General features: G+C 39.8%; 2 protein-coding genes across 3 annotated transcripts in view; one reads left to right on the forward strand and one right to left on the reverse strand.

Moving 5' to 3' along the window:
• Positions 1-18,681, reverse strand: part of DOCK8 (dedicator of cytokinesis 8) — a 219,086-nt gene that overhangs the window by 81,155 nt on the left and 119,250 nt on the right. For both annotated transcript variants that reach the window (XM_028508388.2, XM_036021718.1), the window contains 3 exons: positions 2,862-2,979; positions 1,337-1,407; positions 136-274 (listed from right to left, as the gene is read on the reverse strand). In XM_028508388.2, coding sequence (XP_028364189.2) covers positions 136-274; positions 1,337-1,407; positions 2,862-2,979 — 328 coding nt within the window. The remainder of the gene's footprint in view (positions 1-135; positions 275-1,336; positions 1,408-2,861; positions 2,980-18,681) is intronic.
• Positions 8,631-13,899, forward strand: LOC118499693 (angiopoietin-related protein 3-like). The gene is made up of 3 exons (XM_036021719.1): positions 8,631-9,377; positions 11,998-12,108; positions 13,465-13,899. Exons 1-3 carry the CDS (start codon positions 8,901-8,903, stop codon positions 13,534-13,536), a joined length of 660 nt encoding a protein of 219 aa, XP_035877612.1. The 5' UTR covers positions 8,631-8,900; the 3' UTR covers positions 13,537-13,899.

Here is an 18,681-nt window from a genome sequence, read left to right on the forward strand (position 1 = left end):
CTATAATCCAGTTTGGTACATTCTGTTACTTCTGACAGGAAAAAACAATTGAATAGAATTTAGTTGTTTATCTCTGCAGGGACCTTGGATGCACCAAGAACTTTAGTGTGAATCAGCAAGTTGAAAATGACTCACTGAGTATCCCAGGAGACTTTCTACGGAGGCTCCTTGCTTGTGCTGACAACTGATATGATAGAAGGTGAACAGGAGGTGGTGATTTACTGTGAGCTTGGCAGGGAGCTTAATTTTCACTTCTTCATAGAAGTCAGGAGACCTGTTTCAAAAGCACATTATACACACATAACTTTCAGCAAGAATAATGATTTCTGACTATAAACTATAGTGCAGCAGACTCTTTGTTCTTCAGAATTTGTCTGCTTTGGTGTTTTGCTTTTCATTTTACATCATTCTGCTCTTAAGTGTGGTCCTTGGGACCGCACTTATGCCACTAGATACATTTCCCTTACATAAGAGCACTTGGAAACTAAAGACTTTCGGGTAGAGAGGATTTCCCCCACACAATGGAAAAATCCAGCAATTTAACTTGAAAAGGGGATGAGGTTCAGTGTCCTGCTGTGACCTCCCTTCCTCTCTCTACCCCAAGAACAAAGACAGGCACATCAAAGGATTTTGGAGAAACACATGAATGATGCTGGAGGAAAAGGAATCTGATTTTACCAAACTATGAAGTCCCAGCTACTTGACCAAGGGCTTCATGTACATCACTCATTTATTCCTCATCCCAAGTCAGGAACACAGGCTCAGATTAAGACTTAAATGGGCCCAAGTTATCTGGCCAGGATCAAACCCAAGTCTGCCTGACCCTGTACAGAGCCCTGCCCTACCTGTAAAATGTGAAGAATAATTAAGACATTATTTTGGAACTCAATTTACCCACATAATAACAAGTGTTCTATTTCCCCTTTGGGCAACTTAAATGTTCTCAAACTAGGTGTAGTAGAGTGGTGTGTAGAAGACAAGGAGACAGAAACAGGAGGGCTGGATTTTGTTTCTGGGCCCCCTCCAGTACTTCGAAGCCCATTAAGATGTGTATTTCTTTATTTTATAGCATAAGACCCTCTAGCATAAGACCCCTCTGTATTATACTAGAAGAGAAGGCTCCAGGAAAGTCAAAACAATATTAGGTTCCCGAGGATGTGTTCTTCTCCCAGTTTTAGTGGCAAAAATTGTGCATCTCCAACAGAAAATCATGAATTTCCTCTGTCCCTGAGTACCTGAATTATAAATACCATTGGAAGGAAGCAGGATGGGATTCAGAAAACCCAGCAGACAACAAAACAATCTTGGCGTGTATTTAGAACCAAAATATACTTACTTATTATGGTATGTGACAGCTGTGTACACTTCCTGCAGAAATTCAGGCCCACTAGACTTTCCAAAGATAACCTGTACACCAATATAGAAAGGACCAAATTAACAGTGATATTAGGATATATCAAATCAACCATCATCAGCCCAATAGGATGCTCTGTTCTCATAGAGCTCTGTTTTGTAAATTCAGAGTGCTGAGGTCTACAACTAGCCCAAGCACACGGATTCAAAAGAACTGGCTACAAAGGGTAAAGTGAGGCCCAAAGGGGCTACATTAGTGACTGAGGGCGACAGGTTTGTGAGACTGGAAAACCAGTGCTCTGTCCACTCTGCCTCACTGCCTAGAGGTCTGTATTTTCAGGCAAAGTTGTACTGTTTTGTCCACAGTTACAGATCCCTGGTTGTGGCTTGTTTCCCTCCAGAGATATGGGCCTGGTCACTGGGGTGAGCAGGACTTTCACCGTCCACAGGTTTGTGCTGTTTAGAAAAGATACCTCTTGGGACTGATTCAGCCCTAGCAGTACATGATTTGACAAGTGGACTCACCTTTGGGGAAAGAAATAAAGGGCCTTTTCTATCGCAAAGGGATGCAATAACCCCTTTGTTGGGTCCAGGGATTGGTGAGTAGAGAACAGGCTGGAGTTTGACCCCAACTCATCCCTGGCTGGGCACCTGGGCCACGTTCAGGGTCTGCCCAGCTGTACCTGGCAGCTCTGGTGGATTTGCCGTGAGCCAGAGCAGAGAGAATTGAGGTGGTGGGTCTTCCTCTAGGATTTCTTTCCCAGCACCACTGCAAGAGAATACCTTGCATTGGGAAGGTAGGTGAGATATTAGGAGGATTTTTTTAAAGGAGATATTTGAAGAATGGAAGGAATGAAAAAAATTATTTCAAGAGAAAGGTATAATTGAATTCTATGACTTACAGAAAATCGTAATAGCTAACTATCAATTTCATTTGTGGCAGATGGTTAAAAAAAATACAAATTCTGGCATTTTGGGTTCCTTAGAGAACACTGCATTATATATGTATGATTTGATTTATATTTTGCCTCAGGATGGACATCCAGTCCCAAAAGGTGTTGAGATGGCGCATCTGTGTTATTTTTAGGCGTACTTTACACTCTTCTCTCAGCATGGACTGGGCGTGGGCAGATGCTGCTGCTGCGCACATCTGCAAGTGCAGTGACCATGGCAAGTGTGCTAGGCCCATCTCTCTACTGCTCGTGCTGTGAGGGTGGCATGGACTTGATGATATTTTTCAGTCTTCTAATATAATCTGCATTTCCAAATTTAATAGCTCCTTATGGAATGAGTTAGGACAGAATCTTTTCATCGAGACTGACCCGGTCTCCCCATCAGCCTGCTGGGACCAATACTGGATGAGCCACACAGGCCTCTGCACAGGCTGAGTAGTGCTGTGCTGAACAGACATACTCAGTGCACTCTTGAGCCTGGATTCTGACTGTGTGAACTGACAAGGGAAGTTCAGGACACCTTGGTCTGTGGCAAATGTTTATTTCCCTCTTTACCGGCATAGCGCTGCTAGGATCCTCTCCACACATAAACTGGATCTTTATCGTAATGTTCCGGGCAGATGCTAGTTTGTTAGCGAAGTTCAGCCTCTGTGGGTAGACATAGAGAAGGTTTCTGGAAAAGAGAAGATGAAGAACCAGTGAATAAAGCCTACAGCTTATTTTAACCATGTTCTCCAGTGAATGCTAAAGCCTGCACTCATGAGGTGATTTTTCTGAAGGAGGTTTTCCTTTCAGAATGAATTCTTTTTGGAGGAGTAAGTGAGATACTGCGGCTGCTTCCTCCTCAGCTTCAGTCATCTGATAATAACCAACAGTGTTCTTTGTTTTGTTACCTATAAAAATGTGTCAGTTGCAGCTGAAAGAGTCTTAATGTCTTGGGTGTGTACACCTACTTAGGGGCAATCATATATCTGATGCACAGATAAAAGAGCTTTTAAAAAAGGTCCAGTCCATTTTAAACAAAATTAATGGCAATAGATGATGGCCTCATTTCACTTCCTCTCTAGTTTCAACTTTCTAAATGACATGACATTCTGTAATGGTTTAGCTTTCTTTTCTTATCTAAGATGACAGTTCAAATGAGCTACATAATAATAAAATAATGATATGAATGATATATCTATTCAACAACTTCAGGACAGTTACAGACTCAGTATAGTGTTGCATATTTTTTTCTCTGTATTTGCTTTATTTCTAGTATATTTCATTAAAAGGTAAGCTGTATGAGAATAGAAATTTTTATCTGATGTGTTTAATTCATTAATGTATATCCAGCAGCTAGATTAGTGCCTGGGACATAGTAGGTGTTAACTAAATCTTTGATGAATAAAAAAATGAATGTGAATATTTTTAATGAGCTAAGCAGATACGAGATGAGAGGGTCTAGGAATCAGGTCTTTTTTTTTTTTTCCATATTCCAATCTAGATGAACTTTTAGAGTGAGTTTAAAATTTTGTTATGTAAAATAGTTCATGCAATTTATCACTGTTAAAAGCAAAGATATGTATTTAACTGAATCTTATAAAAACTTTAGTCTTACACCAGGTATCAAGCTAAGGTTAATTCCATCACAAACAGAAAACACACCACAAATCTGCATCGCTCAGTCTGTTCCACAAAACCTCAGAGCTCTGCAAAATATTAGCAAGCATGTGGGGAAGAGAAGGAGAGGTGGGTGATGGAATGCTGCTGGAAAAGCCTGTGTAAACCAAGATAAACAGGTGAATGTGCCTTGTGAATCTCTTGGGGAGGGGAGACTCTGCCCTTTCCCCCAAGTTTTTGACCTCAGAACACATTTCATTGATTTATTCTTTCATGGTCTATTTCACAAGTTTAACATTCTCAGAAATCATTTGGGAAAAAAACTGAAATAGCTTTTATAGCTACAGAAGAACATTCCACATCAAGGTAGGAAGAGTTAAAGCACAAGAATTCTCTAGTGAAATACCTTGCACAATAATGAATGCTCTCACGTATTCAAGGAGAAAAAAAAATCCTCGAAAACTGCCAAGAACACACAGAAGCTGCTATTCTTTGCATGTGCAAGTTCAAAGGCCATGGAGGCAAATAAATAGCATTTCTACATCTTACTTGAGCACAGTTTCTGTATAGTGGTAACTCTATGGAGGCAGAATAGGGGTGACATAGTGTTGGGAACAAATGTGAGTTGCTGTATCCTATGACTTGTCTAGGCCACCCTGCCTCTTGCATGTCATGACCCTGGCAGGTAGTGACTGGCACCACATTTCCCCTCACTTGCTGATCTTCACTTCCAGCTCTTTCTAGCTACTATGTGGTCCTGTTGTTCTTTTTTAACAGGGTCATAACTTGCTATAAATAGTCAGCAGCATTGACCACTTCCTACATTCTAGTGAAAAAGAAGATAAATGCAAGAAAATGATTTCATTAAAGGAAATGAACTAAATTTAGATGATGGGCAGAATACTCACTGAGTATCAAATATCAGTGGCATGTAGATGGCCTCCCAAGAAAAGCAGATGACAGGCTGTGACACAATGAAGGGATTAGCATAGAATTCTGGGAGATGCTAGAATTCTATTTTATTAGCATAGAATTCTAGCATAGAATCTATGCAAGATGGGAGGCACCAAGTCCAAGTCCCACATTTTAAAGATGAGAAACTGAGGCCCCAAGAGGTAATATGACAGTTTACTCTGAGTTAGCCACAGAGTGGGCGCAGGATCCAGTTTAGTGCTGTTTGGACTTTACAAATTGACTGTCTCAGTGACACCTTCACAATCACCTTCTGTCAAACTGAGGGGACTCCACCTTGATGCAGGTAGGTATGGGGGACCTCAGATGCCATCAGGAGTGGACATGGATAAAGTAGTGAGAGAAGGCAGCTCGCTGTTGGGTGCGGGGGTATATGTGGGCTATAGACCCCTCTCTAACTCTTGTTCATTTGCTAACACTTCCATCAGCAGCACTAGTGTTTACCAAGCAGCACTGTCAGGGAACAGTTAAGGGTGTTGGCATTGGAGCCACAGAGCTGGCCTTGGACAAATTACTTAGCCTTTCCAAAGCTCCTGTGAGGTGAATAACTGTATCTCTACCTCCTAACACTTGGTTGGCATTAATGAGTAAGAATTTAATAAATGATAGCTAAATGATGATTACTTCTTCCATAAAGCTAATAAGTTACACACTTCAATCTACACACCCTCGTCCAAACCACCCTACTTTCTCACCCAGACCATTGCAAAGATTTTCCAGCTCATCTTTTGATTTCTACACCTGCCCCTACAATCTATTCCTTACATACTGGTCAGAAGGATCTTGCAAAAGTATAAAATAGATTATGCCAGGTCCTACAACACTTTCCCAAATTTCATATCATGGGCCTATATGATCTGGCCTTTGGCAATTTCTCTGATTTTACCATTCATCACTTTCCCACAGTGGCCTTTCTGAAGGCCTAAAACATTCCGAATTTATTCTCACTTTGTGCCCTCTGCTCTTTCTACTAGAATTGCTTCTCTTGGTTTGCTGTGGCTGATTCCTTCTCATTGCTTGGGTTTTAGCCCACATGTTATGTACTTGAAGAGGTCTTCCCTATCATCCTATTTAATTGGTTCATTCCACTCACACACATTCTCTCTCTCTCTTTTATAATGATAAGATCACTATAAATACATGTGATGATGAAAGTAACATGTGGTTATAAAAATAATATGTACCCATTAAAAAAATCAAATACTTGGCAAGTACAGAAAAGAAAAAATAAACTGGCACCCTCACCCATGTGGCTCAGTTGGTTGGGTATCATTCCTCAAAGCGAAAGGTCTCTGGTTCAATTCCCAGTCAGGGCACATGCGTGGGTTGTGGGTTTGGTCCCCAGTCAGAGCATGTGTGAGAGACAACCTCCCTCTTGTAATCATCATACTGTTGTCTGTGTCTAGCCCCCCAACACCCTCCCCTCTGATAGCTGTCAGTCTGTTCTCTGTATCTGTGACTCCATTTCTGTGTTGTTTGTTAGTGTATTTTGTTCACTAGATTCCATGTATAAATGAAATCATATGGTATTTGTCTTTCCTTGACTGCTTATTTTACTTAGGATGATACTTTCCAGGTCCATTCATGCTGTTGCAAAAGGTAAGATTTCCTCCTTTTTTTTTTTTTTTTTTTACAGCTGAGTAGTAAAAAATTTATTCCATTGTGGTACAACGGAATAAATGCACCACAGCATTTTTATCCACTCATCTACTGATGGGCACTTGGACTGCTTCCAAATACTGGCTAATGGAAATAATACTGCATGAACATAGGGCTGCATATATTCTTTCAGATCAGTGCTTTGGGCTTCTTTGGATATATTCCTAGAAGTAGAATTGCTATTTCATTGATCTGCTCTTGTTCAGTATGATCAACTCATTGTGGCAGGGAGAGATGTATGGATTAATATGTCCATGAGCTCTGTAAATTCTGCACCACATCTTGGGACCTTTGTTCACCTGAATATGCTCAATGACAAGAGAATTCACATCTTAACCCTGAATTTCAGCATCAATCTCTGCATTTTTAAGCATGTGCAGCAAAAATTCAGCACACTTTTTGGGCCATTGGCACCATGTCCAGCCCCACTGTTTGGCCTGGGCACACTTAACCAACTCCATTGTATGGATGGAATAGCACACATTGCTTCTTCAAAGTGACATCTTTCAGATACTTGGTGACTTTTTGGATATGCATACCCTTGATGGCCTGGGCAGTTTCACAAGTGTTCTTAAAGTGAACACAAAGATTTGAACCTCTTGATTTGTATGATTTTGTGGGGTTTTCTGGGTCAAGTGAATAGCAAACCATTCAGAGGTCATCTCAGGCCACTTATGTAAAGAGTAAATATTCTTTTTTTTTAATCCTTACCTAAGAGCATGCTTATTGATCTTAGAGAGAGGGAAATGGAGGGAGAGGGAGAGGAAAAGGGAAAGAAATATGGATGTGAGAGAGAAACACTGATCAGTTGTGTCTTATACACACCCCAATTGGGGAACCAAATCTGCAACCTAGGCATGTGCCCTGACCAGGAATCAAACCCAGACCAGGAATCAAACCCAGACCTTCTAGCTTACAGGATGACACTCCAACCAACTGAGCCGCACCAGCCAGGGTGAGAGCAAATATTTTTAATAACCATTATTTTAATGGCTGCATGATATCTCCTATTATAAATGTGCCATTATTTATACTAGTCTCCAAAATAAGCATTTAGATGATTTCATTTAAAACAAATTATAAAGCTGTGATAAACACTTTGTATATACACATCTCTTGCCCTTCTACAATGTAGTATACTTTGGGAAGAATCCCATTTAATTCTACATAGCTCTTCATCTTTGAATTAATTGAAAAGACACCACTAATCAACCTTTCTTTATGCTGCACTTGAAGAAATAATGAGCCAGAGTTGGTACAAATGCTTTGAAGTAGCTAGATGAAAGGGACCATGTAAATCACAACAGCAGTAGCCCTGCCAGACTGGTTAAGCAAGTTAGCTGCCACAGCACTCCTCTCTTGCAGCCCAATGCCAGGGCACCAGCTACCCATTTCACACATCCCCCAACAATGGCGACAATTTTGCACATTGCTTCTGAAAGGGCTGCTGACCCCAAGTTCAAAAAATGTCACCAGCATTCAGCGTCCTTCCTGGTACTAAATACACTTTCCTCCAAGTACAGAGCTGAGGGAAACGTTGAGAGAATTTAGTCCAACATCCTTTCTGCAGGCTAGGAAACTGACTCCCAGGGAGGTTAAATAACTTTGCCTAAACACTTTTTTAGGAAGATGCATTTCCCAAGAAACAATGTATTTCTGAATGGCAAATATGCTAAGTGACATGTTTTGTTAGATCTGCAGGCTTTTAAAGACATGAATATAAAAAAAAAATAATATTTTCTATTGGGACGGTAGATATCTGCCTTTGTGGGCCATAATCCACAGAGCCTAAACCAGCCAAAAGTAATTATTAACAAACTGATGAATAGGCTCATATATTTTATATGTGGTAAATTAAGGTCTCACATTAGCTAGAGAAAACTCTAAGAATTTGAGAGGATAGCCCATAACCAAAACAGGAATTGCTTGGTATAGCAAAATTATTTTGAAAGCTTCTTTAGTAACTATAGGTCCAGTGTCATGCAAGGCAGTTAGTACACTCTCATTGTCCCCCAAGAAAAATGGTTTTCTTCAGTCATATGCATCGCAGCATAGAATGGAACATTTGGTATTCATCAACAATGTTCTTCCCAGGCTACTTCAGATGGCTTCTCTCGCTTACAAGCTGTTTTGGAAACTCCACATTCTTTCCACTGATTCAGCAAAAGCCTCTTAACTAATTTATATCCTGCTGTGATTTAGCAACTCCAGGAAGTCAGAGGTTAACTGGTGGGATTTAATCATTCTTAAATCAAGTCGTTGACCAAACTGTTTCTGTTCTTTACTGTCTTGGGATAGTCTTCTATTTTCTTTGCTGAAAACAGGTTATCCCAAGGGACCTTGAAATCTTTCAAAGCCATAATGCAAAAAGCACCAGTTTGGTTCCTCCTCAGTTTAGCCTATTCTTTATCCAGTGCAAGGAAACAAAGAGAATGCCATGCTCCTGTCACTCATTCCCAAGATGACATCAATATTCTCTCCCAGGGGCTTCTACAGCTTGGAATGGAGCTCAAGATGCAAGCGAGCTACAACAAAAATCACAATGGTCACCTGGTTAAACAACTGGACACTCTGAACACCTCTTTAGCTGAGCTTCTAACTCAAGTTAGCCAGCAGGAGAGAAAGGGTGAAGACCTGGAGAGGAGAGCTGAGCAGCTCGACAAGAGGAATGAAGGCCTCTGTCAGCTGGTCACTGAGCTCCAGCATCAGCTGGCGGCGGGGATACAGTACAGAGAGAAATTCAGTGAGAGGCTGGAACTGCTGGAGCGGAAGATGGAGGATGCTGTGCTCTTCAAGGCAGATGGGCTCTCTCTCACACAGGTGATGGACGACATCATGGTGAGTAGACCATCAATGATCATTTTAGTCAACTGTTACTTTATTGGAAATGAAATATTTTTAATACTATTATTACTATTTTAAATAGAAATACCATTATCTTGCAAAACAGACCCCAAAGTAAGATCACGACAGGAGTTACTTCTGCTATGAGAAACCCTGGTCAAGGAGAGAGGTGGTGCAGATTAACCCCATGTGATGCAAATGCTTATTTATCTTCCATTGCTGGTAATGGCAACCTACACCATGTTTTGAATCAAAGAAATTTGTGTCACTCACTCCCAAGGAGTGGGTGGAAGAACACTCAGCCATGTCATAAAGCAAAAAGGCAGCTTTCTATTCTCTGAGAACATTTTACTGACAGAGCCTTGGGGTTCCCAACGAGAGCCAAAGGATTAACTGGTTGTTCAAAGTCAAACAATCCTTGGTGTTTCTTATGTCCCTCTTTGAAAGTGAGACTGGAGTGAATTAAATGGTTTGTACTTATTGCATCATGTTGAGTGAAAATTCAGAATATAAAATATTGTCTATGACAAGGCTGTAAATATTCAAAACCTGAATATGCATGAAGGGTCAGGGCTAGAAGATGATATGAGGAAATGAAAAGAATAGATTTAATTTTGAAATGGAATTGGTGTTAATTTTGGTTTTCTTTCTCTTATTTCAGTACAGAAGCTGTAACAAGGTACTAATATCAAATATGTACTCTTTAAAAACAAAATTAAAAAACCACTGATTTTGTGGCCTGTGGTATCTCCACTGTCTTCTGAATATCAGTAATGCCCACAATGTAAGCTGCTGTTATACCAGAGAAGATGGGCTGTATGGAGAGCTGTGGTCAGTGGCCCTCACCAAACAGATAATGGGTGGAACAGTCCTTTAAAATATTACAAAATGCTCTACAAATATAAGGTGGACAAGTCAATTTCCTTGCCTGCAATAAAAAGATTGGGATTAAGTTTCAATTCAATGATACCTGACAAGTGCTTTGCTATAAAGTACAAAATATGACACAAAGGAGGATTATCTGCTTATCAGGACTGTGTAAAACAGCTGAGTGAACTTTAAAATACAATTCTAAACATTCTGCAGGACTGTAAGATCTTGATATACAAGGGGGAACCAAAAAAAAAAAGCCTGTTATTATCTTTGGGAGGGTGGCCCCTTGTAGTACAGGCTTCCCCGGCTAGGTGAGTGTTCTAGGACTCCATCTGTATCTGTGTACCAGCCTGTGCTGTTGTGAGAGGCTGGGTTCAGCTTCCATGAATTTTTTGAGGACTCTTTCAGTGCATTTGCCCATTTTATGATGGGTGATTTACCAGAGCACCTACCTACCCTGCACTGAGTATTTAACAGTTTTTTACCAAAACGGCATGACCCCTGTGCCCCACCCTCCCTAGTCACCCAGTCTCATCCCAAGCGACTTTTTTTGTTTCCCTGGATGAAAAAAGTCTATAAAGGGAAATATTTTGCTGAATGGGATAGAAGAAACAAAAAATGGCAGAAATATGAAAAGGCATCAAAATGACAAGTTCAAAAACTGCTTTGAGCAGTGGAAAAAATATCTCAATAGGTATATTGCATCAAGTGGAGAGTACCTGGAAGATGACTAAAATTTAAACATGTAAGAATAAATACACGAGTTTCTGTAAATAAGTTCTGGGGTTTGCGGGGTCTCCCCTTGTGTGTTACTTAGGAAATCCATCCATGTCTTGGGTTTCTCTCCCCACCTTTCCATCTCCTTCTGTCTCTGTCTCTCCGTGTCTGCCTGTCTGTCTCTAACCTGTGTTGTGTCTACTCTGCCTCTCCATCTGTCTGCTGCAGTCTCTCTTTTTCTCGGATATGCCCTCTCCCCCCCCCCCACCCTCACAGCCCCTCAGAGGATGACAAAATGCTCTTCCTGAGGGGACACTCCTCCAGGTCCATCTAGTCACTAAAGTGCATTTTGTCACAACTTTGCAAGTGTTCGCCAAGTTCCCACTCAGAGCTGGGACTGCGTTGTGAGCACGACTGTGTTTCTCTCGGGATGACCAACACAAAGCCTACGGTCTATGGACATTTTATGACCCCACGAACACATTTGAAATGTCCAAAATTAATCAACTCCAAAATCCAAAGGGTAAAATCTCAAAACCAAAATCAATGAATTTTAAATTAAATGATTAACAAATCCAACATTTTCACAATTAATTAAAAACAACTCTACTGAATTTCACCTACAGATAACCACTGTTGTTTCAACTTTACAGACTGTTACAAAATTATATGTAAAGTATTATAACAAATGAGGAAGTGGGTGCATCCTAATGTTTTAAATGACATGGTCAGCGCTTTGGGGTTTAGGGAGGCCTTAAAATTTTCTTGGATATAGATATCAGAGAGGGAAAGGATAAAATACCAAGAAATTGTTTTTTTCTATTTTATTAGTTTTCTTGTAGCTTGAGACACAAGTGATGGTTTTCAGCTGACCACAGGCAACATGCACAGGGTTGAACAGTACCTGGTTCTGTTGCTGCAACTGCTAACACAGCTTTATACAGAGAAAGCGCACCTACCTATTTTGGCAAATTTAAAGTAATTTCTTTTCCTTACCTTGTGTTTTAAAACTCTCCTTCTCTAGCCCTCTGTGCAAAGACAGAACCAAAGAATTGATGAACTATTTGCTGAAGTGAAAATGCAGCAAAATCAACTGCACAAACGAGATACCCTCATTAAAAAACTCCGGGAAAAGGTTGGTGCCTCTTACTCCCTCCAATAATTTGTTGGCTGCAGACTTAGATTCCAACAGAACAAAATTAAAATGCCTCTTAATATCAACAACATCTTACACTGATTTGGTGTGTTTTAGTCAAGGATTGCAAAGAAAATTGCAAATCTAAGTCTATTCTTTTAAGGTACTTATGCAAAATGAGCAGCTGAGGAGGTGGTTGTATTTATCATTCACGTTCACTGCCAGGAAAATTTACTTTAAATGTAATGACAACAAATAGCCAACATTATTTAATTCTCACAATGGGTAGGCACTATTCTAATAGTAGCTAGTAGTGCCTGTAACAGATTCTACCATTAGCCCCATTAGGTGGACGATAGAACCGAGGTACAGAGAGAACGCATGACTTGCCCGAGGTGACACAGCTAGCACAGTGTAATCCAAATCTGGTTGCTCTGAGGCTCACACTAGACACAGTGCCCATAACCACTGTTGTTTCTAAGAACAACAGTAAACAGTATCTTTGGTCGACAATCAGATTCGCCAGAATATTATTATAATGCGGTCTTTTACTGTATTGTTTACAGGGGCAAAAGAAAGTTACCCCAAACTATTTTCTTTTAAAATAAAGGTGTTTTTTTTTAAAAAAAAGGTTTGAAATGACACAGTTAAATTAAAAGATGAGAATAATTACTGTCCCTCAGTGTTAGATAGAAGTTTCAATGTTTTAAATACATCAAGTGCAAATTAGTTAGAAGTCTTAGAGCTCCATATTTGGTATATTCTGGAATTACCTAGGATACCTGCAAACCAAATATGGCTATGTATTTTAAGTGGGGGCATACCTTGTAAATGCACACTTACAATGAGCTAAGACTCTGTTACTCAAAGAATGGTCTTGGGGGTGCTGCATTAGTATCAGTGGCGCCTGGGGGTCAGTTAGGACGCACCATTGACCTGCTGAACCAGAACTTGCCTTTTAACACCATGGGCAATACAAATGTATGTTGAAGCCTGAGAAGCACTGATCCCTGGCTTGTTTTTAATTTGGCACACATATGAACCTTGTAGTTTGTTGTGTTTCCTGTTGCTTTCTTGGCTGATAGGAAGCTCCAAGTCAAATTTGCAACTGACTTTTTAAGGTATTGCCAAGGACCTGAAGATATATTCTGAGTATTAACCTTATCCAGGTTTAGGCTGATCTCCCTCTCCTTATTTTCCTTTCACCCAGCAATTTTATGCCTTTTTACAATCTGCATAAGCTGCCTCAGACACCTTTTAGAATGAGAAGGTTTATAAAAATATAACAGTAGCCCTATCCTGTCTTGTCAGTCCATCGTCTAACGCCACAATTTGTGTTTATTTCTAATACCTTAGGTTAAATCAAAGCACAAATCCACAAAGGAATCAGTGAAAACTGGAAACGAAAAGAAATCCCTTGATGTGTAGAGTGAAGAGGACATTCCAACTTCAGAAATCAGAGCAAGAAAAACGAAGCACGAATCCTGTCTAGGGCCCAAGTCCGAGTCCACACAAGGCTGCCTGTCCTGGGAAATGACACAAGATTAGGAGGAGGAACTGGGGGGCAGGGGTGGGGGTGGGGGGCAGTCACAAGCAACAGCTTGCCCTGTAGTAACCTCTGTACTCTGTGGGCTAGGCTGCAATGTTTTGTATAAATGCTGGTACTGTATTCTGAACGCTGGGGTGCTCTACCCCGCCCCCTACAAAAAGCAAATGCAATTAAGTAGGCAGAGACTAAATGTTACCAAATTGTTTAGAAGCACTACAATAAATGACTAAATATTCTCTCTATATATAGTCATGTTATGGTTTAAAAAAATGCACTAAAATGAGGGAGAAAAACAAATAGGAGGTCAGCAAACTCTCATATTGTTTTTGCACCACTTTAAAAGATTTTGAAGGGAAAAACAATTCATTCTTTCTCAACTGATGAACAACAATTTGAACACCAGACATGGTGTCTTTATATTGAACAGCTATTATTACTACTAATAATTTGTTTTGAACATGGACTAAAAGCTCACCTATCCTGTATTTGCAGAGTTCCTTTTCTATCACATCAATTCCCATTAATCCTCTTAAGAAAGGGCTTGGAGAATTAGCTTTCCTCCTTTTAAAAAAGCAGCACCTTATAAGCTGGGGCAAAGAAAATATTCCCTTTTAGAAACAAGTAAAAGCACCTGAACGCTCCTCAAAACTCACTTGTTTAAGAAAAGTCCAGCTACTTTTATTTTTTAAAATATTTTTGTAAAGATTTTATTAATTTACTTTTTTTTTTAAGAGAGAGAGGGCAAGGGAGAAAGAGAGGGAAAGAAATGTCAAAGTGTGAGAGATATATTGATCTGCTGCCTCTCACATGCCCCCAGCTGGGCAACAACCCAGGCATGTGCCCTGACTGGGAATCAAACTGGTGATCTTTCCGCTTGCAGGCCTGCACTCAGTCCACTGAGCCACACCAGCCAGGGCCCAACTACTTTTCAATAGCAAAAGATCCTAAAGGAAAGTTGGGCTGTTTACAATCTTAGGCCTTATCTGGATTAGATTTCCATGGCAAATAATCACAAAATCATAAATATTTGAAACCTGTTGGGGAAAACTGACTAATTTAAGAAAAAAAAATCTCTAACTTTGTTTGACACTTTTTAAAAAACCATACTTGGTTGAATATAAATTGTAATTGAAAAAATGAATTAAGCCATACATTTTTGAACTGACATTTTATGAATTAAGAGATTCATGTTACTGAGTATTCCTTTGAAACACTGCAGATATAATGTATTAAGTGTTTTATATATCACTCACTCTCATCAGTATGAATTAGTCTACTCAGTTCCTTTCCTTCTTACACAGAGGATGGATTTACGGACTGTAGGTGTGAGTGGAGAAGGGGGATAAAAGGAGGATGACGTAATTACTAATTATGAGGCACTGATCTGGGGAAGATGTGGATGCTTAGGGCGTCAAGGAGAGTGACAAAGCAAGGGAGATGAGAAGGTACCCAAACTCAAATTTTTTTACACCACAATTTCTAAAACTTTTAAAAACTTGACACTAATAAAGTAGTTGAAAGGTTCTCTGGATAACTGCCTTTCTTCCAATTCCCAGCTATCTTCATGGAACCCATGATGTGGTTTTAAGGCCTAAGCTATCTGGGTATTCCTTGTGATTCCCACATAGGGAAGACTCAGAATTTGTTAAATAGATCGAATTTGTTTTATTAGAACCCTTTTTCAGTTGGATTTTTTGGTGACTAGAAAATATGTAAAAGGAATGTATTTTATTCTACACGGGCAGAGACTGGAACTACTTTAGCAATACACAGTTTAGATATTCTGCAAAACTTACCTTTCCATAGCTACCTTTTCCATTTCACTCAGAGGACTTTTTTTTTAATTTTTCATTTTTAAAGGGTCTTTCTTTCTTTCTTTCTTTCAGATTTTATTTATTTTTAGAAAGGAGAAGGGGGAGAGAAAGAGAAGGAGAGAAACATCAATGAGTAGTTGCCTCTCATGCATCCTCTGCTGGGGACCTGGCCTGCAACCCAGGCACGTGCCCTGACTAGGAATCAAACAGGCAACCCTTTGGTTCGCAGGCTGGCAGTCAATCCACTGAACCACACCAGGCACGGCTCCCTCAGAGGACTTTATATAGGCTTTATAAATGCATATACATTTATAGATACTTGGGAGGTGAACATAGGGTGTTATAGGGAGTGGGGCGGGTAAGGTGCTAGGGTGCTGAGCAAGGGAATAAATGATCCTATTCCTTAGTATGTGCAGTTTAGGGTTTTCTTCTATTACTTGGAATCTAAGAAAACTTGGCAAATGTGCTTTAACACAGGTGAAAAAAATTCCCCCTGCACTGTAAATTTGTTTCTTTGGAGTATGGGTTAGTGAGGGGAAGGTATAGGTTCACTTTTCACCACTGAGAATCTGTCAAGAAGCAGTTATTTTTCTATTAGGGAGTAAATATTGCAGACAACCTAGAAACATACCAGGCTGACTGTTAAACCTTCCGTAGAGAGCCTTGTCCTCAGCATCCACAGATGTAATCCCACTTCCTCGACTCACTCTCCTAACTCCCCATGCTCCTTCAAGTTCACACGACTGGAGCACCCCAAATTTATACAGCTTGGTTAAGAACTGTGGTTGCAGCTTCTAAGATGTCTCCCAGTGATCCCACCTCCTAATACTCATAGGATTTAAAAAGATTCTGACTTCTAATCTCCTTCTCTTTCTTTTTTTCTTTTGAAGAAGCCAACTAGCATGTTATGAGCTTCCCTATGGAGAGACTAATATAGCAAGGAATTTAAGGAGGCCTCTTGCCAACAGCTAGTAAGGAACTAAGGTCCTTAGCCCAACAGTCCAAAAGGAACTGAATCTTGTCAACAACCATGTGAGTGAGCTTGAAAGCAAATCCTCCTCTAGTTGACCCTTGGGGTCATCACAGCCTTGGCTGACGTCTTGACTGTGGCCTTTTGAGTCAGAGGCACCCAGCTAAGCCACACCTGGGTAGCTCACGGAAACTGTGAGGTAATCGTTGCAGCTGTTCTAAGCTGCAAAAGTTTTTGTTACACAGCAAGAAATAATTAATACATTTAAAAATTATATGTCAGGTATTCAGTGAGAGTTGAACATACAATTTCCTTTAAAAATGACTTTACCTTGTAAAATTTCTTCCTTTTAACTAATTCTCAAGGTTATTCTCCTGGACTAAGGAATACAATATAATGACTACCCATAGAACAACAGTCTTAATATCAAAGATAGCCTCTTTGGAGTCAATCCAACCTGCAACTAAGCATAAAAACTGAGAATTTTAAAAAACGTAAATAAATAATTTGGAGGGTACTATTTTGATTCTATGAACCAAATTAAATAACACCTTTTAAAGAGGCTGTGACAAATAAAAGTAATAAAAGAATGCTAAAAAGTACCTCCCGCAAATATCCTTTCTTCTCCCTAAAACAACAAATTTTAATGAAAGCCTCCCCAAATGAAAAGAAAGCATATATTTCAATATTTGGTTTTGTAAAAGAACAAAAACTCAAGTTTAAAGATATCATTTTGATGCCAAATCTTGACAGGGCTGCATGTTTTAAAAGATCACCAGTCAGAATTGTCACACAGATGACTGATTGAACCAACTTGTGTGTTCTTTTAAGGGACAGAGGGAGCACATTTTTCCAGGCTTTGCAAATAGTTTCTTAGAACAAATCTGCCAGCTAACAAAAACACATACACATACACAAAATTTCCAATTTTTGCTGCTGAGGAAGACGACTTGTGTTTTTCTTTTGGTTTGGGTAGAGCCTTTATTAGCCTTTTCTACCCATTAAAAAACAGCCAATGAATAAATCAATATTATTCATTAATATGCTTGCTTAATCATTCCTGATGTTTTAATATTGTTAGCTGCTTTGGTGTGGGTTAGAGAAGAAGGTACTGGAATTAGAAGAAACAACAGGCTTACTAAAAATTGTCCTGATGCCCCTGCTACCTCTAGAAATATATACCTGCTTTGGGTACTTGATGAGAGAGAAGTCTTGTCTGGGTTTTGGAGGTGGTTTCAAAATATTGTAGGGAAGGGGGTTGGGGAACACAGTTGTTATCAGTTTGCTTTTTCACAAACTATGGACAGACCACTAATTTGATGTTTGATCTCAACAAAAAAGGAAGCAGCCATCGATCAAGCCTCCACCCATGGGTTGGGTGGTTATTAGAGTGAAAGAAAGCCTGTCCAAGGAAAATGAATCACCTCCCTTGTCTCTTCCTCACCCCAGTAAGAATAACTCACTCCTGTTACGAAAGAATTACAGTAGCATCTGAGTGTCCTGGATGGTGTGTACATTGGCAGCCTTCAGCTCAACATCTGTGAAATAAAAAGTTTTGCAACCAGGAAATGTAAAGGCCAAGGACACAAGAGGAGAACAGAACTCTGAGCTTGAGACAGGCCAAGCCTGAGGAGCACAGGGAGTTCTCTGCAAAGGTGGGCCAAGGGTAGGCCAAGTTCTCACCTTGACAACAGTGGGAGTGAAGGGAAGGATAAGCTCATAAGACATATCAGAGGGGGAAAGGAATAGAACAAAATTAATTGAAGAAGAATTCCTATGTTCCTGCTTTGGGAGGCAAATTCACCCAATTCTGATCTGGAAAATGAGTCAGAATTCTAAGGTGTCTGAGTTTGACTCCCTTTTTCATCTCAAAAGTGAGACACAGTTTATGATATTTTTGTGCACGTCATCTTTGAGGACATTAACTGGCACCTTGACATAACAGAAATCTAAATCTATTAATAAGATAAAGAAACTGGTCTGCTTCCCATCTGTGAACCCCTGAGGAAATTCTGATAGGAGAGAAAACACCGCGCACGTCACCCCCATCAGGCAAGTGGACTGATACAAAAGGAACCACAGGCTTGGTTTTAAAACTGTAACTCTAGGAAAAGTTGATAAATGATGTTCTTATTGCTAAATGTATAATTTTTAGCATAGAGATCTTATAAAAAATCATTTAAATTAGCCAACAGTTTGAGTTCCTCTAATTTTATCCTTATTAAACCATAATATTTATA

The sequence above is a fragment of the Phyllostomus discolor genome, chromosome 3, assembly GCF_004126475.2.
Source record: "Phyllostomus discolor isolate MPI-MPIP mPhyDis1 chromosome 3, mPhyDis1.pri.v3, whole genome shotgun sequence".
Taxonomy (NCBI): domain Eukaryota; kingdom Metazoa; phylum Chordata; class Mammalia; order Chiroptera; family Phyllostomidae; genus Phyllostomus; species Phyllostomus discolor.

Excerpts from the sequence above, each read along its gene's own strand:
- LOC118499693 (XM_036021719.1), top strand. The coding sequence starts at position 8,901 with ATGCAAAAAGCACCAGTTTGGTTCCTCCTCAGTTTAGCCTATTCTTTA. Across the intron at positions 9,378-11,997 it reads AGGTGATGGACGACATCATG|CCCTCTGTGCAAAGACAGAA; the intron begins GTGAGTAGACCA and ends CTCCTTCTCTAG. Across the intron at positions 12,109-13,464 it reads TTAAAAAACTCCGGGAAAAG|GTTAAATCAAAGCACAAATC; the intron begins GTTGGTGCCTCT and ends CTAATACCTTAG.